The sequence below is a fragment of the Gossypium hirsutum genome, chromosome A12 (assembly GCF_007990345.1).
Source record: "Gossypium hirsutum isolate 1008001.06 chromosome A12, Gossypium_hirsutum_v2.1, whole genome shotgun sequence".
NCBI classification, from domain to species: Eukaryota; Viridiplantae; Streptophyta; class Magnoliopsida; order Malvales; family Malvaceae; genus Gossypium; species Gossypium hirsutum.
Window position 1 is genome coordinate 77,407,930 of NC_053435.1, and position 23,277 is coordinate 77,431,206.

The window sequence follows — 23,277 nt, forward strand, 5'->3', positions numbered from 1 at the left end:
AAAATGGAAAGGCAGAGATATTGGTCTGGGATTTTCATTTTGTAAAGCTAATTGATGATTGCTCAACTTGTCCACTATCAACCCCTATTTTCTGTCACCAATTAACAGAAAAAAAAAAGAGTCAATGATTTCATCAAAAGATGTGGCTTTTCATTTGATATCATAGATGTTTGATCCTATTTTTATTAATAAAATTCATCAAAAGAACATTTTCCTTGTGCAAGAATTCTCCATTCAAGACTACCAGAATATATTCCATTTTACTGGACAGTGACATAGCCATTAACAATGTCAACTAGAGTTTGCTTTTAAAAATATATAAACACCAAGAATTGTGTTCACCATTGGTGTGCATAAAAACTGAGAATGAGAGAGGTCTTACATGATGAAAAGAGTCGTGTTTGGTAGCCAATGATGACTTGCCTGCATCTTTCAAAGAGGTTCAAAATCTCTGTATCAACCATGGAAAAGAACCAGAAGCTCTTTGTGAGGGTGCCAGGCAGTCACCTTGGCTAATCTAACAGGTTCTTGTCCCTCATGTTAGACTTTCTCTGCTTTGTCAATTATCTATCTGAAATTATTTATTTTTTTATAAAAAAGGGGTCATAGTCTGATATATGAACAAACTGGGAAGATTCTCAGGTACTCAAAACTTTGGTATAATGTGAAATGACATGTATTTCTGAGTATTTGCATAATCCAAAATAATAGTAATACATTGAAGTGATTTTGATTGAAATGAAGTTTTTGTGTGTTCACTGATCAAAAAGTTATGATAATGAGGCCTTGGCATTGGATCATGATAAAAGGTAATGTTTGATGATTGCATATCTAAAGCAAATGATGTTTCTCCTACATTCTTCAGCGAAATCATTGGCTAAATTAGCTTATCAATTGTTGTTGTCTCCTTTTGAAATTAGGTTTGATGGATAAATTATGAGCATCAAATCACTTTTGTAGTTAGTTTGAATCTTTTTGCTCGGTTGATGATACATATGCCTGCATTGTGTTGTTTGCTAATGGGGATGAATGTGGGGGAATTAGAGGCCAGTGGTTTGTTATGTATTAACTGAGTGCAACTTACTACATGTAGGATGTTAGGCACTGAATTTACTTAATATGGTTGGTTTTATGGTTGTGCCATGACTGCTTCCAGCATTCTTGAAAAACAAAAGAAAAATTATTATCTAGTCTTCTCATATTGTAATGAAAAGAGGGCACTTGCTGGTTCGGCATTTTATTAGGAAAAAAAGGGAGGTGAGAACTAATTACAAATAATGAGGGAAACGAGGAGGCAGTTCAGTGTAGGTTATTGAACTTGGAATTGGGTTTAATGGTTTGTCGCCTGGTATCATACAGAACAAAGAAAATCCAGTGAATCCTTTGAAAGCTATGCAATTGGACTTAATAGTTTCATAGTTCCCTCTTTTTATGTTCCTGCTTATCAGTATCTGCTATAAGCCTATAACCAGTGGCTAAATGTTTTATTTTTCTTATGTTTTTGCAGTAAGAGAGAGGTTAATAATAAAGTTCTCAAAGTTCCTGGAATAGAGCAGAAGGTAAGACTACTCTAGAAAGTTAACGGTCCATTTAAGTACTCAAAAGGTGATTGTTGCATAATTGTAAGTATTGATGATGTGTAGGCAAGGGGATTTAATAAACTATCTAGATATTGTTTTGATCGATATCATATTTAAAATATGGCTCATGGATGATGATTGGTGTATGGTTGTTCTGTGCTTTGATATACTATATTTAGCTATAGCATAAATATTTTCCCCAAAATAAAAAAGGTTGATCCGAGCACTTTTCTCATTACAGGTAACATTTTTCCAACACTTCCACATCGCAGTCGTCCCAGATTTGAGCATTACAGGTTAGTATTGATGTAGTAGGTTCTGTTGTTTCCCAAATGAATATGGTTTTGTTTGTATGTTTGTAATGCTCATTAAAGCTTTTGTTTGTATGGTTATGGTTATTGCTGCATGACCATTGTTCTTTTTGAATTTATCAGCCAAGTTATATGTTTTTACTATTAGGTAACATTTTGTTCAAAGAGCATTATGCCTACAAATCTTTTATGAGATAAATTTGTACATGTAAATGAGATAAAAGTTATATATTTTTTTATGAAATTATATTACCATTTAAAATGTTATTATCTAGTTTTAAAACTTCAATTTCATTATTAAACTAAATCTTCATTCTTCATTTTATTTATTTTGAAATTGGAAAACCTTAACTAAACTAATCATCAATAAAAAAAATTTTCAATGATCAAACTTTGAACATGCTTTAAGTAACTAATCAATATATTTATACGATATCATTTTAGGTCAATTAATTTGGGTGATTTTAATTAACTAATCAATATATTTAAATGTCCAAATTATAATGAGTTTAGTTATAATCTAACAAATACCAACCTTCAAATTTTACCTCAATTAATTTTACCTCAATTATACATAATATATTAAAATTTAATATAAGTTTTTTAAGAAATTAAATGCTCATGGATTATAATTAACCTTTTATGCACGCAACACATGTTATTTAAAACAAATGTTAATTGATTCAAACATTATTTTTCCCCTATAATGGAAATAATGTTATCTTAATTATAAAAATGGATAAATGGACTGAAATTTATTATTGTCTAATTCTATCTTAGATTTTAAGTCAATTACATTATACATAAAATATTCCTCATTCATAATATGATTTCCCTATAATACATAAATTATAATTGTGAAAGTGTAAGGAAGTTTTTAAAATTAACGTATATATAATATGATAAATAAAATTATACAAATTTTACTTAAAAAGTCAAATTTGGCTGTTAAATTAATAAATTCTATAGAATTCTGAAATTTTAATAATAATAATTTTTTGATGAAAAAATGCTAAACATGTATTTTAAACTTGATACTAGACAGATAAGTAACAATTCTTGTAAAAAATAAATCCTCTTCAAAGTTATATATATTTTTACAAAATGAAATTACCATTTAAAATGTTATAAAAGTTATAAAACTTCAATTTCATTATTAAACCAAATCCTCATTCTTCATTTTACTTATTTTGAAATAAGAAAACCTTAATTAAACTAATCATCAGTAATTAAATATACTCTTTCATAATTATTTGGGTGATTGATAAAGAAATGAAATTAAAGTTGCAACGATATCATTTAGTAGATAATTTTTTGCTTCGTGTGTTCTAAATTTGTGCTGTTTATTTTTATTCGATAATGTGTAATTGCAACTTCAATTCTTTGATAGTGTGTTCTAATTTTAAAATGTTGCAGTAATGGCTCGTCTGCCTTTAATTGCACAAAGTGTGAGGCGTAAAAGAATTAGTATTGCTGTGACAATATGGTTGGAAATCTGTAGAATCGCGGTTTGGTTCTTATTTAGAATGGGTGCCAGCCTTAGCCTACATAGACCAAGGATTAGGTCCTATACCGTAGATTTTTATGCAAAACGGGATTATGTGAATAGGCTTGTATATGCTAGTGACGAGACCTGTATTGAACAAGTTAGGATGAATAGAGCTGCCTTTTTTAAATTATGTGAGATGTTAGAATCGATAGGGGGATTGAAGTCGTCAAGGTTCATGCTCGTTGACGAGCAAGTAGCAATGTTTTTACATATCATCTCCCATCACCTGAAAAATCGAGTTATCAAGCATCACTTTAGAAGGTCCGAGGAAACTGTTAGCAGAGCATTTCATAGTGTTTTAAATGCTGTCATACGCTTGCAAGATGTGTTATTTAAAAACCCGGAGCCAATTACAGCCGATTCTTCTGACACAAGGTGGAAATGGTTTAAGGTATAGGACTAAGTTTTATATATAGCTTCAACAACATTTACTTGATTTAGATTTAAATTAGTATTCTAACTCAAGGTTTTATATCATGTGATATAGAATTGCTTAGGTGCTCTTGATGGAACCCACATCAAGATTAGGGTTCCAACAGTTGATAAACCTAGATATCGGACGCGAAAAGGTGACATAGCAACAAATATGCTAGGTGTTTGTACACCTGAGATGCAATTTGTTTATGTTCTTCCTGGTTGGGAAGGTTCAGTTGCTGATGGACGGGTTCTTCGAGATGCCATTAGTAGAAGACATGGATTAAAAGTTCCTCATGGTAAAGTGTATAGTTAGAGGACTTTGATTTATTCATTAAGATCACACTTTGTGTGCTGAATTAATCATTTTTTAATATGAAACTTATTTTATAGGTTGTTATTATCTAGTTGATGCTGGATACACAAATTGTGAGGGATTTCTTGCACCATTTAGAGGACAACGATATCATTTGAACGAGTGGCGTCAGGGTTATCAGCCAAGTTCTCCGCAAGAGTTTTTTAATATGAAACATGCCTCAGCACGTAATGTCATTGAAAGATGCTTTGGCTTATTAAAACTTAGATGGGGAATACTTAGGAGTCCATCGTTCTATCCTGTAAGGGTGCACAATAGAATTATTATTGCATGTTGTTTGCTCCATAATTTTATTCGAACCCATATGAGTAGTGATCCCATTGAAGCGGAGGTGGGAGAAGGATTACCTACAATTAATGTGGTGGATGACGATGAACCGAATATCACAAATATTCATCCATCGGATGCTTGGGCTACTTGGAGGATGGAACTAGCCAACCAAATGTTCGATGAATGGCAAGCATCTAGAAATTAGTTTGTGAAACTTTTGTATTGATTTTTGTATTGTACTAAACTACAGAAATTATAATATAATTTCTTCTAATTCAGCATGTGTTATAATTTTAAATTTTTTGTGCTATGGAACTTTTGATTCATGATATTAAACTTAATTACTTAGATTTTATAAAGTGTTGACCTTTTGAATCATGATATTAAAATAGTAATTAATATAATTTATTATTTTTTTCTTAAGATCATTATGTCAGGTGTTCCAGAATCAAATGCTCAAGCTTCTCGAGGAAGCAAAAGAAAATGGGTTCCCGAGGAAGATGCAGCATTAGTTTCCAGCATGGTGGACCTGCACAATGTTGGAACATTTAATGCTGATACCGGGTTCAAAGCCGGTTATTTGAACGAGTTGGAAAGAATGCTACAAACGGTTTTACCAAATGCAATGTTGAAGGCGAAACCTAATATTGAATCAAGGATTAGGTTACTTAAAAGGGAGTGGTCAATCGTCTACGACATGCTTAATGGCCAAAACAATAGCGGTTTTGGTTGGGACGAGCATAGGCAGCTCGTTGTTGCTGAAGATGCGGTTTGGGAGTCCTATTTAAAGGTAAGATTATTTCAAGTCTTTATTATATTATTTTTACCAAACTTACGACTAATATGATTTCCTCATTTTTTTAGAGTCACAAAGAAGCCGCCCAATTCAGATTTCGTACTTTCCCTTACTATGACCAGCTTACTACCATATACGCAAGAGATCGAGCAACTGGGAGAGATGCTCAAACAGCTGCTGATGTTCTTGAAGAAATACATGCTGATGATGAACGTACTACAGATATGAATGAAGAGAGAAACACATTCTATGACTGCGAAGCTGACGTCTCTTTAGATGACATGGATGTTTCTGGTACGGATCCGCGAGGAGATCGAGACCAAGGGGTTCCTCATCTTCAAACAAGAGAAAGAAGAAATCTGATGCTCGTGATAATGTGTTTTCTTCATTTAATGAGGCTGCCACTTTGTTCGGGGAGAAAATCCAGGCCGTTGGCGATCAAATCAGTAGGAGTTTTGCCTCCGAGGTGGTAGTTCAGCAGAAGTCAGAACAACATATGGAAGAGAGAGCTTCAAATTTATATTCAGCCTTATGGTCAATTGAAGGTTTAACCGACGATCAACGATATGATGCATTGAGTAAAATTCCCGACCATCCAACTCAAATGATCGTTTTCTTTAGTTTACCTTCAGTTGCCCGATTGGAATGGGTTAGGAGATTTCTTTCTTACCATTAAATATCAATGTTCAAACTTTTTGATGTTGTAAAACTATATAACATATGGATTTTAATGTACAATTTCATTTTCATCTAACCTTTTCTTAATATAAGTTAATTATGTTTATGCATAATATAATTCTCAAGTTATATATTGATTTTAGTAAATTCATATAAGAACATTTTATTATTAAGAATTTTATGAAATTATATATCACTATATAATTATATTTAATATTAATTATTTTAAATTGTATAAATTCATATACCCAAATTTTTATTATCAAGAATTTTATGAAATTATATATTATTATTAAATTATATGTAATAATTATTATTTTAAATTATACAAATTCATAAACTATAATCATATTAGTTATAATAATTTTAAATTTTATTAAATCATATATTTAATTAAATCATATTAGTTATAATCATATATTATGATTTGAGTAAATTCATATAAGAATATTAATTATTAAGAATTTTATTAAATTATATATTTTAATTATATTATATTTAATAATAATTATGTTATTTTATATTTTACAGTATCATATATTATGGTTTGAGTAAATTCATATAAGAATATTAATTATTAAGAATTTTATTAAATTATATATTTTAATTAAAATATATTTAATAATAATTATGTTTAAATATGATTAAATTATTTATTATTGATATTAATCTTATTAAAATTTAAATAAAATAATTTACCAAAACAAATTTCTGCTAATTATTAAGAATTTTATTAAATTATATATTTTAATTAAAATATATTAAATAATAATTATGTTTAAATATGATTAAATTATTTATTTTTGATAATAAATAATCTTATTAAAATTTAAATAACAATAACAATAATCATTTACCAAAACAAATTTATGCTAAGGGTATTCTGGTCATTTTAGTTTTCTCCATTATGCTATTACACCTCTATTACATTCAACCAAACACAGTTTTACTATTACGCCTCTATTCCATTACATTCAACCAAACAGTTGATTTGCTATTACACCTCTATTCCATTACACCTCTAATCCAATCCAATACACCTCTAATCCAATACAGCGAACCAAACGTGCTCTCAATGTGCTAATAACTGCATTAGCAAGTCTTCAATAATGCACTCAGTTTCAACAATGAGCAACTACTTCTCTTTTATCATCATTGGTCCCTACGAAACAACAGTTTCCACTCTATATCTCATGTCTACTCCCTCAGCTCAACTACACCTACTCAAGTTAAGATTTATTGAGTTCTAAATAAGTTTTTGGTTGATTGTCAGGCTATTTTTAGACATCTAGCAATCCACAGGCAAGAAACCAAAAAATATAACCAAGAAACAAAAAAAGAAAGGTAAAAGTACCAAAAAATTTTTTACTAGGAGTTGGATTGTATTTTACCAGTAGAAATGGATGAATCTTTAACAGAAATTGCCAATTTGCTCATTGATCTAACATATATGAATTAATTTGCCTATTTTTAGATAAAAGAGACAAAATACAATTTAACTTATAATACAAAAGCTTCATCGTACTTTTACCAATAAGGAACAGAAAATATGCTCATGTCTAGTATATATAACAATTACAGCTATCTATACTTTTTGAAGTCTTTTGCTTCATATTCGATCTCTCTTTTCATGCAAATTTCATAGCAACCCATAGGTAACAAGATTCTCAAATTAAGATAAAGAGGGAGGGAAAGGGAGAGGGACTGGAAGGTGGTGATAAGATTCTATACCTAAACACCTCCAATTACCCCAAGTAGAAAAGCCAGATAGGAGACCATATAACCCATGTGACCGCAACTCTGATCTGGAAATACGAATCATGGAAGAAAAGCTGTAACATAAAAGCTTCTAAAGCACTTCAATGATTTAAGAACAACAACACTTGAAAACATTTTCCAAAGTGAAGGGCCTATTGGAGTCAAATTGCATTCACAGTATCTGCAAGGGAACGAAGTATGCAGCCCAAACCAGCTCTCTCCGTCAGCTTCTCATGGATCCTAAGGCACTGATCACATGTGGGGCGATCTCCGGTTGACAATCCTCTATACAAATACCTGGAAATAACACAATAATCCTTGCTTATTATTATTTTGCAGTATCAAATACACAAATACTGAGCATGTGTACTTGTCAAGAAAGCAATTGTTTACTTTTACCAGAGCTATAACATTTCACTAGGCAATGTTCAGTAGCGGAACTCAAAGACCTAGTAAAGATAAAGTTTTGTAAGTGTCATCAGCTGAATGAACTTCTAGACCTTTACCAATATTCAATATTGAATATGATTAGTTCTGCAGAATTCAAATCTGATTTTCTTTTTCAACCTCAGGTTCCTACCATTCTAGCCAATATAAGATATCCTGTCACCAATACTCTGAGTTCGCAACAAAGACCAAACTCCTACAGAAAGAAGACTTTAAACCCAATAAACTGTTATATCTGTAATAAACCAAGTCCAAGTAACATTGTTCCCTACCAAACTCCTTATCAGAACAATTACAGTAAAAATGTTAAAAACCATAGCACCAGCACCAACTATGAAAATTCAGCTCTAAAGGGTATGAAATTGGACTCATATTATCAGCAATAAGAATGACAATAACATAAAGCTACAAACATGGAATATAAAATAATCTATTAGGAAGAGATCATAATACTAATATGCATAATTGAGAATAAAACTAGCTCGCCCTAATTTAAATTTTCTAATTTTGAGATACAATACAATCAAAACAAGGAATACCCAAAAAAAAAAAAAACCTCACTTCATAAGGATATCATAGTACTCAGGATCCAAAGAAGAGAACATTCCTTCGACATCTTTTATAGCCATTAGCGCTCTATGCACAACTATCCAATTCGCTGACTGCAAATCCCCAAATCCAAAATTAAAAAGAAAAGAAGAAGAAGAAATGCTTAATGTTTTATATAATTGAATAAAAAGAAATTGAACATTTTTTGGGGTCCAAAACCTTGCATCGCTCGTCACGTATCATATGAGAAGATCCCTCGAGCGCAGTTTTAAGAGCTTCAACGGGCTTATTCCTGAGATAGGAAGAAATTAATTTCAATTAATTAAGGGTTTTTTTCAAAAGAGATTTTAAATGGATTAAAAATACTTACTGTTTAAGTAAGCTCTCGATCTTCCTGGATTTGTGCTCGATTCTTGTTATTATGGCTTCCGCATTATCAGCTTCCACGAATTTCTCAGCTGCTGCCATCATCGCTAATTCACTAACTCCTCGGATCCAAAATCAGAGTTCCAGTAAGAAAGCCTTTTTGTCCTCCTAAACAGCGTCGTTTTAAACTTTCTACACGAAAGTAAATGGTTAAACTACACAGTTAGTCCACCAACTATTACTAATTTTTTTTAGTCATCTAATTATAAAAAGTTATAAAATCATCACCAAACTATTCGATTTTTTTTTTCACTTGCTTGTGGGAAGATGATGTGTCTAGGAGTGAGCGTTCGATCGAATCAAATGGAATAGAGTGAAAATTTTTGAGTTAATCTAACTGATGAATCCTATTTTATCATCTTAACTTGATTTGAAATTTTCTCAAATCGAGTTGAGTGAGATGGAATTCAAATTGAATATATTTTTCGAGTTAAATTTAAAAAATAACTTTGGATCCTTGTAGCCACTTTCACCCATCATAATTAAATTTGCTCACTGGAATTAAATTTGTTATTAACTTCCATCTCCTTATAATTTATTTATTAATCTTTAATGTACATAATAGCTTATTTGCTTGCTTAGTTGCTTCAATTATCTTCTAATTCTTCTCACATTGTATTTTGAAATTAAAAATATATATTAAAGGTAAAAAATGATTTTTTTAATAAAAGTTATTTTAAAGATAAAATGACAAATTGATACTTATAGAAAATTTTAACACCTATATTTTATGTCATAATCAATAATTTAATTTTAACGAAAATTGATAAAAATTCAACATTATTAAACAGTTTAATAATATAAATAATATAAAGTGTGGAATTTATTCAATAATATAAATAGTAGACATAAGTTCAAAAAAAATTTTGAGGTTTGGGAGAGGTAAAAGTTTTAGGAGAAAGCAAAAAAGAAAAAAAAATTGAGGGTTTGGAGAAGTAAAAGTTTTGAGAAAAAAATAAAAGAAAAATATTTTTAAGGGTTTGGGGAATAAAAGTTTCGGGGAAAATAAATGGAAAAATGTTTTTGGGAGTTTGCGAGGAAGTAATTTTTTTTTAGGAAAGTAAAAGTGTTTGGGGGGGGGGGTTGGATGAAGAGGAGAAGAATGATTTAATATTTGACTTATTCGAATTATTTGAGTTATTTGAATTCAAAAATTTAACTTAATTATAACTCAAAATTTGAAAAAGAAAGAGTTAATTAAAAATTTAATTTTTTTCGAGTTAAATTAAATTTTACTTACCCTAAATATGGTAGCTTTTAAAATTGACATAATAATAACCTTAACATTTATATATTATATTAATTTAGTTTTGATTCTAAAAAGTTTAACCTCAATCAAATTAAACTTGATTGATAACTCAAACTATTCAATCTCAAGCTTGACTAAATAATCATCAAATTGAATTCAAATATTGTTTAAATGAAATTCAAATAATTTATGAGTACCTTTGTTTTATTAACCTCTATTTAGACAGTTTATTTTGATATTTATTATGAAAAAAATAATTTAACAATGTTTTATTGTTTTTATTGAATTGGATTGGAATTGATACTAAATTAAATAGATTATATTATTTATAGGAAATTCAATCTAGTAAAATTTATAAATTTAAAAAATTTCAACTATAAATAATAAAAACAATCATATCTTAATTTTATAAATAAAAATTATAATAATATAACCAAAATTCAGAAATATTAAAAAAAAAACCACTTCATCCATTTACATGTTTTTTTAAATATATAAACATGAATTTTTAATCTCAAAATTGTTTCAAAAATCAAACATCCTTTATATCACCTTATTGTTAATTAACCAAAACTAATAGTAGAATTACTACAAACAAATCCAACTTAACACGCAAAGTATCACATACAATGGCTACTTTAGACACCGTTTAAGCACTATAAGCATCGTCTTTGCCGTTGTTCCAAAAAGCGCAAATACACACACAAAATCCTATGGTGAGGAGAACAAGGAAGACGATATTGACGGTCGCCTTTTTCCTTAACGACTGCTTCAAATTATCTGCCACAGCCGCCTTGCATGATTTGCAATTAAAACATAAACACTTTGGGATCGTTTTCCCATGTTTTGCAATCGGGATTGTCGAAAACTCCGCTCTCCTTCGTCCAGTTCGTCAGACCTCTATATGTAAACACGCACTCGTCCGGCAGTTTACAGCACCCGGACTGCAATGAATCATTTAATCACGAATTATATTTGAACAAAGCATGATTGTTTTGAAATTTATAATATGTTGGAACAAATTTCATGCAAGAGACGAATCAAAAAATGAAAATTTTGTAATTTATTACCTTAAAAAATGATGGAAATATGGGTGTGTGCGTTTAGGATTATTTAGAGGTCATCATGGCCGAGGGAAAGCAAAATTTGTTATCTCTTTTTCAGGTTGAAGCTCATTTTAAAAAAAAAAACTTAAAATTTTGTCTAAATTTCTCTCGATAAAATTGTTAGAATTTGAACTCGACTTGATTCGGTCATATTTAAATTTTGTATATTATTTTTTATATAAAAATAAAATAAATATAATATATCAAATACACTAAAAATATTAAAATAAATGTTTTCTAACAATTTAAAAATAAATTTTTAAAAAAATTATACTTAAATAACACTAAGATAGGTACAACTTAGCAAGCAAATGTATCTAAAATAATAAATAATAATAATAATAAACAAAAATTGTAGAATATCCAAATAATAACAACAATATAATAATAAAATAATGACAAAATGACAATAAAACAATTGCAGAACAGCAACAGTTTTTTTTTAACAAATTCGGGACAAGCCGAGTCTAGGTAAAAAAACTTACTTGAGGCCCGACCCATTTAGAAAATAGACTTTTTTTTGTCAAAATCCATTTTCCGAACTTATATTTTTGCTCAAACCTTCCCACTTTTTTGATAATTCTATTCTATAAAAAATATATATGAGAATATAAGTTAATATGTAATAAAATGATCAAACTATAAATTAATAAATAATAAAATTTAATTTTGACTCCACTAAAAAAAATTTAAATTTACTCTTGTGTAAGGTTGACTTAAATTCAAAATAAATCTAACAGAAAATCATATATGATAATTATTGTATACGATAAGGTTTTAATTTAGATACGATCTCGAAATGAAATGACCTTTTACCCATTTGACCTTTGACTTCTTTATGAATGCAACCAAAACACGTCTCAAATTTTTAAATAATACTTTATAATATACTATTTTTACAAAATTAAATAAACATATTATAAAAGTAATAGATTATAATAAAATATAAAAAAGTATTTTTAAAATCGATTATTTTGAAGGGAAATTAACGAAAATATATGTTATAAAATTATAAAATTATAGTTATAAAACAGGGGGTTTTAATAAATAGGAAAATATGAAACAGTGACGCCACGTCATCTGTATCCCTTTCCAATAGTTTTATGCCACATCAGTTTCAGGATAAGAATACTGATGTGGCATAAAACTATTGGAAAGGGATACAGATGACGTGGCGTCACTGTTTCATACAATCCTTCCTCCTAATAAATATATAGAGATAAATGTTACAAATTACATTTAAATTCGATTTTAATTTCTGATAAAAAAAAACATTGATTCGGTTCATCCAAAATCCAGTTTTAAAAAAACGGGCATCATCCAGCAAATAATTTAATTAGTTGATTCAATTTTAATTGAGAAAATTATTAAATTAAACTGACTGAATCAAAGTTGTTTAGATGATTATAAAATATAAAAATAATATAATATAAATCAGTTTCTTCACCATGATGAATGGAATTAAGAGATAAAACCAAAGCGATTGAGAAAAGGTAAGAATCATATGAAATGGTAATTATAGGATAGCTGAATAGGATTCAATCGACTCTTTGAAAAACATTTGGATGGTGTCATTGTGATACTTGTTTTCATAACTGCTGCAAATCTTGGAATCAACAATACATGATTTGATATCATTCCAATTCTGGGTTTCATTGATTGCCTTTTGAATTACAATAGAATATTTTTCAAGCTTATATTCTTTGTATCCTTTTCCGGGGAGTGTTTCAGCGGTCCCTTTCCTACTCACAGCATATGAAAAACCGGAAAATCCAAGGCCGAGGAGGATTAAAATCAGTATTCCGAAGCTAGCCAGAGAGACGATCATGATCGCGACCCCGATGCCGATCAGGGTTTTATCGGAAGATAAGCCGCATTCCGTTACGCTGCTCTTGGTTACCAAAACGCCCACTATGATGATCGGGATGGAGAATAGGAATGTTAAGAAGTTGATGAATCCAAGTAGAGTGTTACTGAAGTGGAATGACATGGTTTGGGACTTGTTTGGATGGAAGGAAAGTTGGAGACCGACGTGAGGGGTTTTTAGATATGGCGAGAGTTTTGAATTTGAATTGAAACTGACGTAAATTGGAAATTTGCAGTTAATGAAACGCGTGTAAAACCGAGCTCTGGTACGCGCGTAGAATAAATGCGTGATTTGATTTGGTTAAGGCAAAAGAATCTAATTAAGGAAAGATTTAAGCTTGATTTTTATCCTTTTTAAGTTAAATAATTAGTTAATTACTGTATCAAATAATAATTAATATTTATTATTCATTACACTCACAATTATTATATGAGTAATTACTTTAGAGTAGGGTAAATATACTGATTTGATACTTAAAGTTTTTTTTATCTCAATTTGGTACTTGAGTTTAGCTTCAATGTTGTTCAATTTCTTCATTTTGATGTTGAGGTTTTTTTATCCTAAATTTGTACTTGAATTTGGCTTCAACATTCAAATTGGTATCTAAGTTTTTTTTTCCACATGATGTCATTTGGTTTAGGTCTCAAATTGAACCGTGAAGTTAAACATGGGTACCAAATTGGGAAAAAAACTCAGATGTTAAATAATACATTAATCCTTTTATACAATGAAGTGGAAAAAAATTGTACAAACGGGTTTACCATGCTTCCCTATAAGGGTGAAATTAGGAATTACGTGAAAGAGGTTGAGATAAAATTTTTAAAAATATGGATAGCTAAAGCTAAAATTGTGTATTAAAAATGGTTTAAATTGAATTTTTAACTTTTTGAGAACACCAAAATGATAAATTTTTTATTTTAAAAAAGTTAAAAAATTCAAATTAAACTATTTATATTAGAGAGTTACTAAAAATTTAATTATACTATTCAACCAAAAAATCGAGGTCCCTAGTTGCTCCCAAACTACTTACATGATAGCATTCTAAATCTATTCGCGGGGGGTTTTTTTTTTATTTTTTTTATTTCGCTCATGGCATATAGAATAATTATCGTATTTTTATTATCATTCTTAGTGGTATGTAACAATTCGATTAGGTTGCTAATGATGCTTTGACAGAGTTATTAAAGTTGGGATTTTAAATATTTAATATTTCAAGCATTTGTAAATTATGTATAAATATTCTTTATATCTATTTTGACTTAAATTCTATTATATGTAAATTTTCTTTTAAGCTATTTTAATTTCTTACAATTATTAATATGATTATGTTTTATGATATATTACAATTATTAATCCGATTATGTTTAAATATATATTGCTTGTATTACAACTTAAAAAACAATTCAATTAAATTTAATAAACTTCTTCAAAAAAATTCCAAAGACAATAAACTTTATTAATTTCTTCTTTTACTCCTTTTCAAAATCTTGTTTATTTTGGGAAATCAAAGATTTACTTACATATATGTACCATTTGGATTAATATACCATTTTTATATTTAAATTTGGTTTTTTTTATTTTTAATTTCATTTTGGTACTTGAGTTTGACTTCAATATTCAATTTGGTTCCTTGGTCAAACAATATCATGTAACCTAATAAATATTTGACATATGCGCTTTAGTAAAAAAAAAGTATTTAATTAGGTAAAAGTAAAAATTTAAATGTCAAATTAAATATTGAAATCAAACTCGAATACTTAATTAGGACTAAAAAAACATAAATATCATATTTAAAAAACCCAAGTACCAAATTAACATGAAAAAAAACACTCAAGTATCAAGAACATTGAAATTAAATTTAAGTACTAAATAGTATATTAACCCAAATTAACTTTTTTCATTTTTCACATATATTAAAAAATTATATACATTTGATTATTTTATTCTAGCTTTTTATTTGATTAAGATATGTTGTTTATCTCTATATTTTGATAAAATTTGATATTTAATCTCTATACTTGAAAAATTAAAAATTAAATCATTCTATTTTTTTTATTTAAAAATATTGGTGTAGTCATTAAAATTTTGTCAAAGTTTTTACATTGAAATGGGTGGAAGGATTGAATTTTGAACTTTTAAAATATAGAGACCACATCTCAAATTCTATACAACTACAGGAACAAACATAATATTTTAACCTTTTTATTTTTTACATTTAACTTATATAAGAAAACATTAATTAGAAAAGATACTAATAATCTTCTTCCTCCTTAATGAAATTCCATATATAATACAAAGCCAAATCATTAAATTATATTGCTGGTTTTTGCTTCGTCAGTGTCAATCCTTACATCTTAACTCGTATTTTCATTACAATTTTCCCCATTATCACTCTCTCTCTCTCTCTCTCTCTATCTATCTATCTCTCTATGCTTGTTTATGGTTTTCAAGAATCATAGTGTGTGGCGCAAGGTGGCAATGAAAGACAATGGATTTGTCGACTGGACAAGCTTGCCTGATGATGCTATGATTCAGTTGTTTTCGTTATTGAATTACCATGACAGGGCAAACTTGTCTGCAACATGTAAGGCATGGAGAATTGTGGGTGCTTCTAAGTGTTTATGGACTTCATTAGATCTTCGTGGTTATAAATTTAACATTACAATGGCTGTTTGCCTTTCTCCTAGATGTGTTAACCTTCAACAGGTTCGGTTCCGTGGGGCAGAATCTGCTGATGCAATAAATCATCTTAATGCTATGAATTTGCGTGACATAAGCGGCGATTCCATAACCGATGATACTCTAACCATGCTCGTTTCTCGACATAAGGATTTACGATGTATTCAGGTCGGACCGGACGACAAGGTCACCAGTGGTTCTATAAAAGCAATAGCATTTTACTGTCCGAAACTGAAACAACTTCGGTTGTCTGGTATAAAGGATGTTCTCGCCGATTCAATCAATGCATTGGCTAATTATTGTCCCAATTTGGTTGACATTGGGTTCATTGATTGCTTAAATGTTGATGGGGTAGCATTAGGACATGTTTTATCTGTTCGGTTCCTATCTGTTGCAGGGACGTCTAATATGAAATGGGATGTTGCTTCACATGTTTGGTGCAAGCTGCCTGAATTGATCGGATTGGATGTTTCGAGAACTGATATCAGTTCCACCGCTGTTTCAATGTTGTTATCGTCATCCCGGAGTTTAAAGGTTTTATGTGCTTTGAATTGTCCTGTTCTCGAACAAGACATTACCGTTAACACCGTTAAAACCGAAGGCAAATTGTTGCTTGGCCTATTTTCAGATATAAGGAATGTGTTTTCGGATTGGGGGTGTTCCAATGAGATCATGACATGGCTTAAATGGATACTATCTCACACGCTTTTACATATCGCTAAGAGTAGTCCGCAAAATCTTGATTACTTCTGGCTCAAGCAAGGTGTAGCATTGTTCCTCAGCTTATTACAGTGCTCACAAGAGGATATTCCAGAAATGGCAGCCTCTGGACTTGCTACTTGTATTTTCGCCAATGAGGGAAATGCCATTATAGATCCTGGAAAAGCCGAAGCCGTTGTGAAAAATGGTGGGATTCCTCTTCTTCTTGATCTAGCAAAATCATGGGAGGAAGGGATTCAATCTGCTGCTACAAAGGCTATATCAAATTTATCTGCCGATCCGAATGCTGCAAAAACTGTTTCTGATGAAGGAGGGATCGGTATCTTTATAGAGTTGGCTCGGTCTAAGAACAGGCAGATCTCTGAGGCGGCAACCGGCGGGCTATGGAACCTTTCTGTTGGGGAAGAGCACAAGGCTGCAATTACTGAAGCTGGTGGAATCAAAACTTTAGTTGACATTATATCTGACTGGTCCTCAGACTCAGATGGAGTCCTCGTATGTTGTCTTTATACACGATGTATTATGTTTTCGTGTACTATGTTGGATCATTGTTTGGTTTGTGTATGTTACAGGAATGTTCCGCTGGTGCCTTAGCAAATTTAGCAGCTAATAAGAAATATAGCACGGAAATCACCATTGCAGGTGGCGTACAGTTGCTGGCAACGCTCATCAATAACTGCAAGTTCCGCGGTGTACAAGAACAGGTACCATCACTTTCACAATTAAGAGGGAACCTTGTACAATTAATGACTGATTTCGTGTCTAAATATGTTAGGCTACTCGCGGCTTAGTGAATTTGGCTGCTCACAGTGTTAGAAATGGTCCTAATGCTCGAGAAGCTGGTGCTCTCGAAGCGCTAATTCAACTTACATGTTCTCCCCATGAAGGTGTTAGGTAAAACAAAATCACTTTTTTGATGCTCTGCCTGTAAAGTAGCTACTGGTGCATTGTGATATTTGCTGATTGAAACAGGCAAGTAGCTGCTGGTGCATTGTGGCATTTGTCATTGACCAACGTAAACCGAGAAGCCATTGCAGCAGCCGGTGGTGTCGAGGCATTGGTATGATATTTTATCTTCTTTAGCCCCTAAGGTTTTTAGAAGCAAGCAAATCGTAAAGATACTGTCTTTTTTTCTTGTTTTGCTTTTATGTAGGTTACTCTTGCCCAATCTTCTTTAAATGCTAGTCAATGTCTTCAAGGGATGGTGGCTGGAGCTCTTTGGGGATTGTCGATGTCGAAAGCTAACTCGTAATAAGATTAGTTTTTTTGTTACGTGCATGTAAATATATTGATGCCATGGAACACTAACAGGCTTCTCGTATTTGGGTCTTTTGTAGCATTGCTATCGGACGAGAAGGAGGTATTCCACCCTTGATCGTGTTTGCACACTCGGATTCTCATGTATGCATTCCTTGCAGCTAATTGCATAACCTATTTTAGACCAAAAGTGGCATCTTCAATTATGCTTTTTGTTTTCAGGATGTTCATGAAGTTGCTGCAGGGGCCCTTTGGAACCTTGCTTTCGATCATAGTAACGTTTTTTGGATAGTCGAAGAAGGTGGGATCCCTGTACTTGCTCGTCTTTGTTCTTCGTCTGAATCGAGGAAGGCTCGTTTCATGGCTGCTTTGGCCCTAGCATACATCTGCTATGGGAGGTAAATATCCTGTGTGTGTTCTGTAGGAATAACAGCCCGAACTAGCTTGATGATAATTTGTTTCCTATGATAATTTTAGCAGAACCAACGAGTTTGCACCGACGGGGACATCATCGGAAAACACTTCAAAGAGTGTGAGCTTAGATGAGGCGAGAACAACAGCTTTGAAGCATATTGAAGCTTTTATTCTTACATTCTCCGATCCACAAGCATTTGCAGCTGCTGTTGTTTCATCATCTCGGGCAGCATTAGATCAAGCAATCGAAAGAGCTTATATTCTAGAAACCGGGTTTCTGAGATGCAGGTTTCTCTACCTTTCACCCTGATTCTTTCGTGTCGTGTCTGCGTGTGACTCTTAGTTGATCTCTCTGCAATAACATAACTTTTGTGTTGATTAGTGAGGCTGAAATCGGAAGATTTATCACCATGCTTCGAAGTTCCTCTTCAATACTCAAGGCATTTGCCGCATTTGCTCTACTCCAGGTAATTTATGCCTACGGATCGATGAAGTATCCTGTTTGCAAAATTCTTTTATCTGAGCTTACACTGATAATTGTATTCGGTAATTGCAGTTCACTGATCCTCAGGGTCGAAATGCTGTTTACCATGCTAGCTTGATGCTAGATGCTGGAGCGGTAAAGGTTTTGCGTGCCGCAGCTGCATCAGCCAACGAACCCGTTGAGGTTAAAATCTTTGCTAAAATTGTACTTAGGAACCTCGAGTACCATCAGCAAGAAACCCTCTATTTGGTTTAGGAACCCAATTAAGATTAGCCGAGGCTTTCATCGACTATACAGATCTTTTCAAGTCACTAATGTTAGTATTTTCGAGAACATGTTCATTGTCTCGCATTTGGTTGTTTAAATTCTGGTTTTAGGTTTCAAATATAAACATTGAGATGCTTGTTCGGACCAATTAGTTCCGCAAATAAATAAGTGAAGATGTTAAGGTCTGTTTCAATGGAGTGTTGAAGCATCAAAGTATGGATTTGTACGAAAGTATTATCATAATCATAAAATGATAAGAACGTCACAATCTTTCACATATATGGTAATAATAGTGGCTTAAAACCAATAATAACGTGGATTGTACCCCAAGAAAGTTACGGTTTTAGTACACAGTATGCAGCAAAGGTTGATCTTCGCTCAGGCCAATTAAATCTTTAAAAAAGTGCCCAACTTTTGAAAACCATTGATACGATGAAGCTTCTGTCGGTGTCTGCCCTGTTGGTGCAGGTGTTTGGTACTCCAAATATGGTACCATGTACTTCTTCATGTCGCTTGTTGAGATTTGTAGGTGATTACCCGAGACATTTACGAATTTAACTTTTCCAGCTTCATCCAAAGTTTTCAAACCGATCCAATCTTCCTTATAGAGCTTGGCCTGCAGAAAAGCAAACAAATCCGGACAATACCAAAACGAAAGGTTTTAGTTTTACTTTGCTTATAGAACAGTTATGTATATGTTTACCGCTTGTACAGGCAATACAGGTTCGAAAGCACCGTCTGGAAAATAACTGAACCAGGCTGTTTCTTTTGGTATCAAAACTGTATCGTCCTCAAACTGGTCCAAACATGGAAGAGATTAACGTGATGACATTGTTCAAAAGTCGTAGAGCCAAGTGGATATTTCAACTTACCATTATAAGCACCAGATTCTGTAAACTTGCAAGCCGTTCCTTGTAAGTAGAATTTCTCATACCATTGATTTCATTGTTGAGTTTTGGGAGGAATCTACATCCTTTAAGATAGTCTGACATGTCCTGGTGAATGGAAAAAGAACATCAACTCTGGAGAGTCAGAGAAGCGTAGCTGTACTTGTCTAAATTTAAAGGGTCAAATGTTACTCACTGTTGGAATTTTAAGATAACCACTGGGAGCCAAGTGTTCCTGTAATTATCGATGGCATGTATTCTAGATGGTATTAAATTTTTGTTTAGATATAGAAACAAGATACGAAAAATATGCTGAAGGGTATAAAGGAACCTTATACCTGGAGATAGTCACTATAGATTCCGAACTTGATTAAGCTATCAAGCAGTATGCATATCACAGCAGACTGCCAAAAGAGGGGCACATCAGACTGGACTTTAATAATAGTCTAAAACAATTAAAACCAGAATATGGGCACTTACTCCGCAAAATGGAATCGATGCAGTACCAGCATGGGGTCCTCCCAATGATATGAAATTCTTGACCTGACATAAAATTAAGTTCAATTTCGGTTTTAAGACAAAATATATGGAAACAGTGTAACAAAAGAAAAACACGGGAGAAGTAAAAGCATGCAAAAAAAGCAGAGTTGAAAGGATTTGATTTCCAACTGCCAATTCAAGCAGAATTAATTGGCTAAACAAAATGTTAAATGAAAGGTAAAAGGACTGTGGAGGCCCCTATACAAAGAGTTAAATGCAATCCAACTCTTAGTACAAAGGTCTCCATGGTACTTTTACCTAAATGAAATGCAGTATAAATGTTTTTGTGAATAAGCTCTTACAGGGGGCCCTCCATCACAAAATTCAATAACCCCTCGACCAATCAAGTTACCCTGAGTAAAAGTTTGCGAGTATGTTAGTAAACGTTTGTGAGCACGTGCATGCATAGAACAAGTTTAAAATTATAGAAATAAGCAAAGCTTCAACTCATATTAGTCACCTGAGAGAGTCCAACTATGTTGTAACCGTTGCTAAGTTCGCTCATTTTTTTCACCTGCAAGTTCGAAAGAAGTTCCATTCAGAAACAAATTAAAACTATAGTACAGCATAGTGATACATGTTACCAAATGGTTTTATGACCTTCTCACAAACAATCGATGTCTGCAAGAAAAACGTAAGATAGGTCAGAGTTATACTACTACTATAGGACTGCAAGTGATGAGAAATTTCGAACTCAGTTTAATATGTCACCTGTTCTGAAAGGGGCATTGTCCATGAATCCCAGGATCCATCTCCAATTTCACTATGACAAAGGAAAAGCATATCAGATCCGGGGGATAACACGACCATAAGAACAAATTTACAAACACACACAAAAACAAACACATATGAAGAAGGTGCTACACGCATACTGAAAAGTTCAAGCATCGATAACTAAAATAGCTGCATAAGTTTGCTAAAATCAGTGAGGAGTCCAAGAATATGCTCAAGCAAATTTCATTTCTTGTTCTCGATGCAACTAGATGCAAGCTTTTAGTACCAAAATAAAAGAAAAATGGGAAGAAAATCATACACACAGTAGCCTTGAGATTTAGACCAGTCGCTTAAAACCTCGGTGAACTCAGAGATTCCTCGGTTACTGCATTTATCACCAATGCCTGCCATAAAAACGTATTAGTAGTGAATAACATAGTAAGAAAAAAATCCAATAAAATCGAGTTCATTATATTTCTTAAAGGAACATTTTTACAGATTAAAATCCATGAAATTTGTTCAAGAAGCATGTACTAGAAGTAGAATCAGAAGCAGACTACTACATAGCCGGAAAATTTTAATACTACATTGCATATTTAAGATAAATTTTAGATCACAAATACACCATGAGACTCTATTTGGTAAAAGCATCATAGAGACCAATGTATTAAGACCAATGTATTAAGAGTGAGATCACATTTTACCCCTTTACACAAAAAATGTGCAAATTAATTCATATATCTTAGATTCAATACCAAATCAGTCATTTCTATTAAAAATTTCATCTATAACTTTTAAGAGAAAAATCACTTTGCTTTTTAATCTAAACGTACATGAGCAATTTTTTTACCGACTCTATTTTGTTTATCACCATGTTCTACAATTACTAATGGAGCTTCATAGCATATGACAGGTTTCAATGATCCCGCCAAGCAAACAGTCATTGCAGTTCACTGGTTTCTCCAAAAACATAGTTCCCAATTCCATGGAACTTAAAAATTGACCCAACATAACAAGTCAAAGTGAGAAACTTTGATTAATTCAAACCCAATAGGCAATTAAAATTACAAAGACAAGAACATTACCGTGCAATACGATGAAGGGAATAGCGTGTCTAGTTGGGATAAGAATCAATGTAATGAAGAAGATGAATAATAAAGTAGTTGGCTGCAACCGAGAGGCCATTGCTGGTGAAATTAGAAATAAAGTTGCTTACTCTAGAGTAGCATCGGGTTTTTGCAAATAACCCAACAAAGATCTGCTTCTGGGTGTTTGAGGTTTTGAGGTTCAAATTGGAAGGATAAGAACAAAATTATAAAAGGATGAAATTTTGAAACAAAAATAGCTATAAAAAGCTATAAAAGAATTTTTTAAAAAATAAAATAAAATAAAAAAACCTAATATTGACAGACCCAAGACAGATGAGCCAACTACTTGCTGCCTTGTCTCAAATACAGCTAAAACAATAAGTTCCACAAGAGATTGGGTAAATACCTAAAATAATCACTTTTATTTAATTTAGATTATATTTTAATCATTTATATTTGAAATATTACGTCTTAGTCATTTACATTATAATATTGTAACACTTTAGTTACTGAGCCATTAATTGCCGTTGTCTGTATAATGGTAAGCTGACGTGGCACATTAAATCATTATTTCAAATAAAAATTTTAGGTTAAATTATACAACTGGCCCTTATATTTTTTTCATTTTGAGTAATTTAATTTTTTTCTTTTATTTTCTTTTAAAAAAATTATTTTCCATTTTCTTTTGCTTCTCTCTTTGTTTTTCTCCTTTCTCCTTGTCTTAACGTAGTTTTTTTTATATTTTCCATTTGTTAAAACTTTTTTATATTTATGAAAAAAGAAAAGCAAAAGCTTAAACCAAAATAAAAATTGTTCCGCATATTCTCACCCCATAATTACAAACCCTTATC

At 31.6% G+C, this 23,277-nt stretch overlaps 3 protein-coding genes and 1 long non-coding RNA gene across 4 annotated transcripts; 2 read left to right on the forward strand and 2 right to left on the reverse strand.

Annotated features, from left to right (window-relative positions):
* The first annotated feature begins 1,294 nt into the window (after nt 1-1,294).
* Nucleotides 1,295-6,049, forward strand: LOC121210874 (uncharacterized). Its single transcript, XR_005906143.1, has 3 exons — nt 1,295-1,559; nt 1,822-1,876; nt 5,365-6,049. It is a non-coding gene; the product is annotated as an uncharacterized lncRNA (long non-coding RNA).
* Nucleotides 6,050-7,513: 1,464 nt separating this feature from the next.
* LOC107923952 (actin-related protein 2/3 complex subunit 5A) lies at nt 7,514-9,334 on the reverse strand. The gene is made up of 4 exons (XM_016854175.2): nt 9,099-9,334; nt 8,948-9,020; nt 8,741-8,841; nt 7,514-8,029 (listed from the first exon to the last, which is right to left on the reverse strand). The coding sequence occupies exons 1-4, from the start codon at nt 9,197-9,199 to the stop codon at nt 7,894-7,896; spliced, it is 411 nt and encodes a 136-aa protein (XP_016709664.1). The 5' UTR covers nt 9,200-9,334; the 3' UTR covers nt 7,514-7,893.
* A 6,469-nt stretch (nt 9,335-15,803) lies between these two features.
* On the forward strand, nt 15,804-19,316 carry LOC107919645 (protein ARABIDILLO 1). Its single transcript, XM_016849065.2, has 10 exons — nt 15,804-17,270; nt 17,348-17,479; nt 17,551-17,669; nt 17,748-17,835; nt 17,929-18,023; nt 18,113-18,176; nt 18,255-18,430; nt 18,513-18,734; nt 18,829-18,913; nt 19,003-19,316. The coding sequence occupies exons 1-10, from the start codon at nt 15,816-15,818 to the stop codon at nt 19,183-19,185; spliced, it is 2,619 nt and encodes an 872-aa protein (XP_016704554.2). The 5' UTR covers nt 15,804-15,815; the 3' UTR covers nt 19,186-19,316.
* Nucleotides 19,317-19,448: 132 nt separating this feature from the next.
* Nucleotides 19,449-22,756, reverse strand: LOC107923947 (palmitoyl-protein thioesterase 1). Its single transcript, XM_016854162.2, has 12 exons — nt 22,424-22,756; nt 21,658-21,742; nt 21,336-21,387; nt 21,225-21,245; nt 21,085-21,138; nt 20,927-20,977; nt 20,565-20,627; nt 20,423-20,488; nt 20,281-20,319; nt 20,070-20,192; nt 19,901-19,993; nt 19,449-19,813 (listed from the first exon to the last, which is right to left on the reverse strand). The coding sequence occupies exons 1-12, from the start codon at nt 22,521-22,523 to the stop codon at nt 19,541-19,543; spliced, it is 1,020 nt and encodes a 339-aa protein (XP_016709651.2). The 5' UTR covers nt 22,524-22,756; the 3' UTR covers nt 19,449-19,540.
* Between the last annotated feature and the right edge of the window lie 521 nt (nt 22,757-23,277).

Bases quoted from the DNA above. Each gene is read 5' to 3' on its own strand.
- LOC107919645 (XM_016849065.2), top strand. From the start codon at position 15,816: ATGGTTTTCAAGAATCATAGTGTGTGGCGCAAGGTGGCAATGAAAGAC. The intron at 17,271-17,347 runs GTATGTTGTCTT...TGTATGTTACAG, and splicing joins CAGACTCAGATGGAGTCCTC to GAATGTTCCGCTGGTGCCTT. The intron at 18,735-18,828 runs GTTTCTCTACCT...TGTGTTGATTAG, and splicing joins ACCGGGTTTCTGAGATGCAG to TGAGGCTGAAATCGGAAGAT.
- LOC107923947 (XM_016854162.2), bottom strand. From the start codon at position 22,523: ATGGCCTCTCGGTTGCAGCCAACTACTTTATTATTCATCTTCTTCATT. The intron at 21,388-21,657 runs GTATGATTTTCT...CCTTTGTCATAG, and splicing joins AAATCTCAAGGCTACTGTGT to TGAAATTGGAGATGGATCCT. The intron at 20,628-20,926 runs GTAAGAGCTTAT...ATTTTATGTCAG, and splicing joins TTTGTGATGGAGGGCCCCCT to GTCAAGAATTTCATATCATT.
- LOC107923952 (XM_016854175.2), bottom strand. From the start codon at position 9,199: ATGATGGCAGCAGCTGAGAAATTCGTGGAAGCTGATAATGCGGAAGCC. The intron at 9,021-9,098 runs GTAAGTATTTTT...TTCCTATCTCAG, and splicing joins ATCGAGAGCTTACTTAAACA to GAATAAGCCCGTTGAAGCTC. The intron at 8,842-8,947 runs GTTTTGGACCCC...GGGGATTTGCAG, and splicing joins TACGTGACGAGCGATGCAAG to TCAGCGAATTGGATAGTTGT.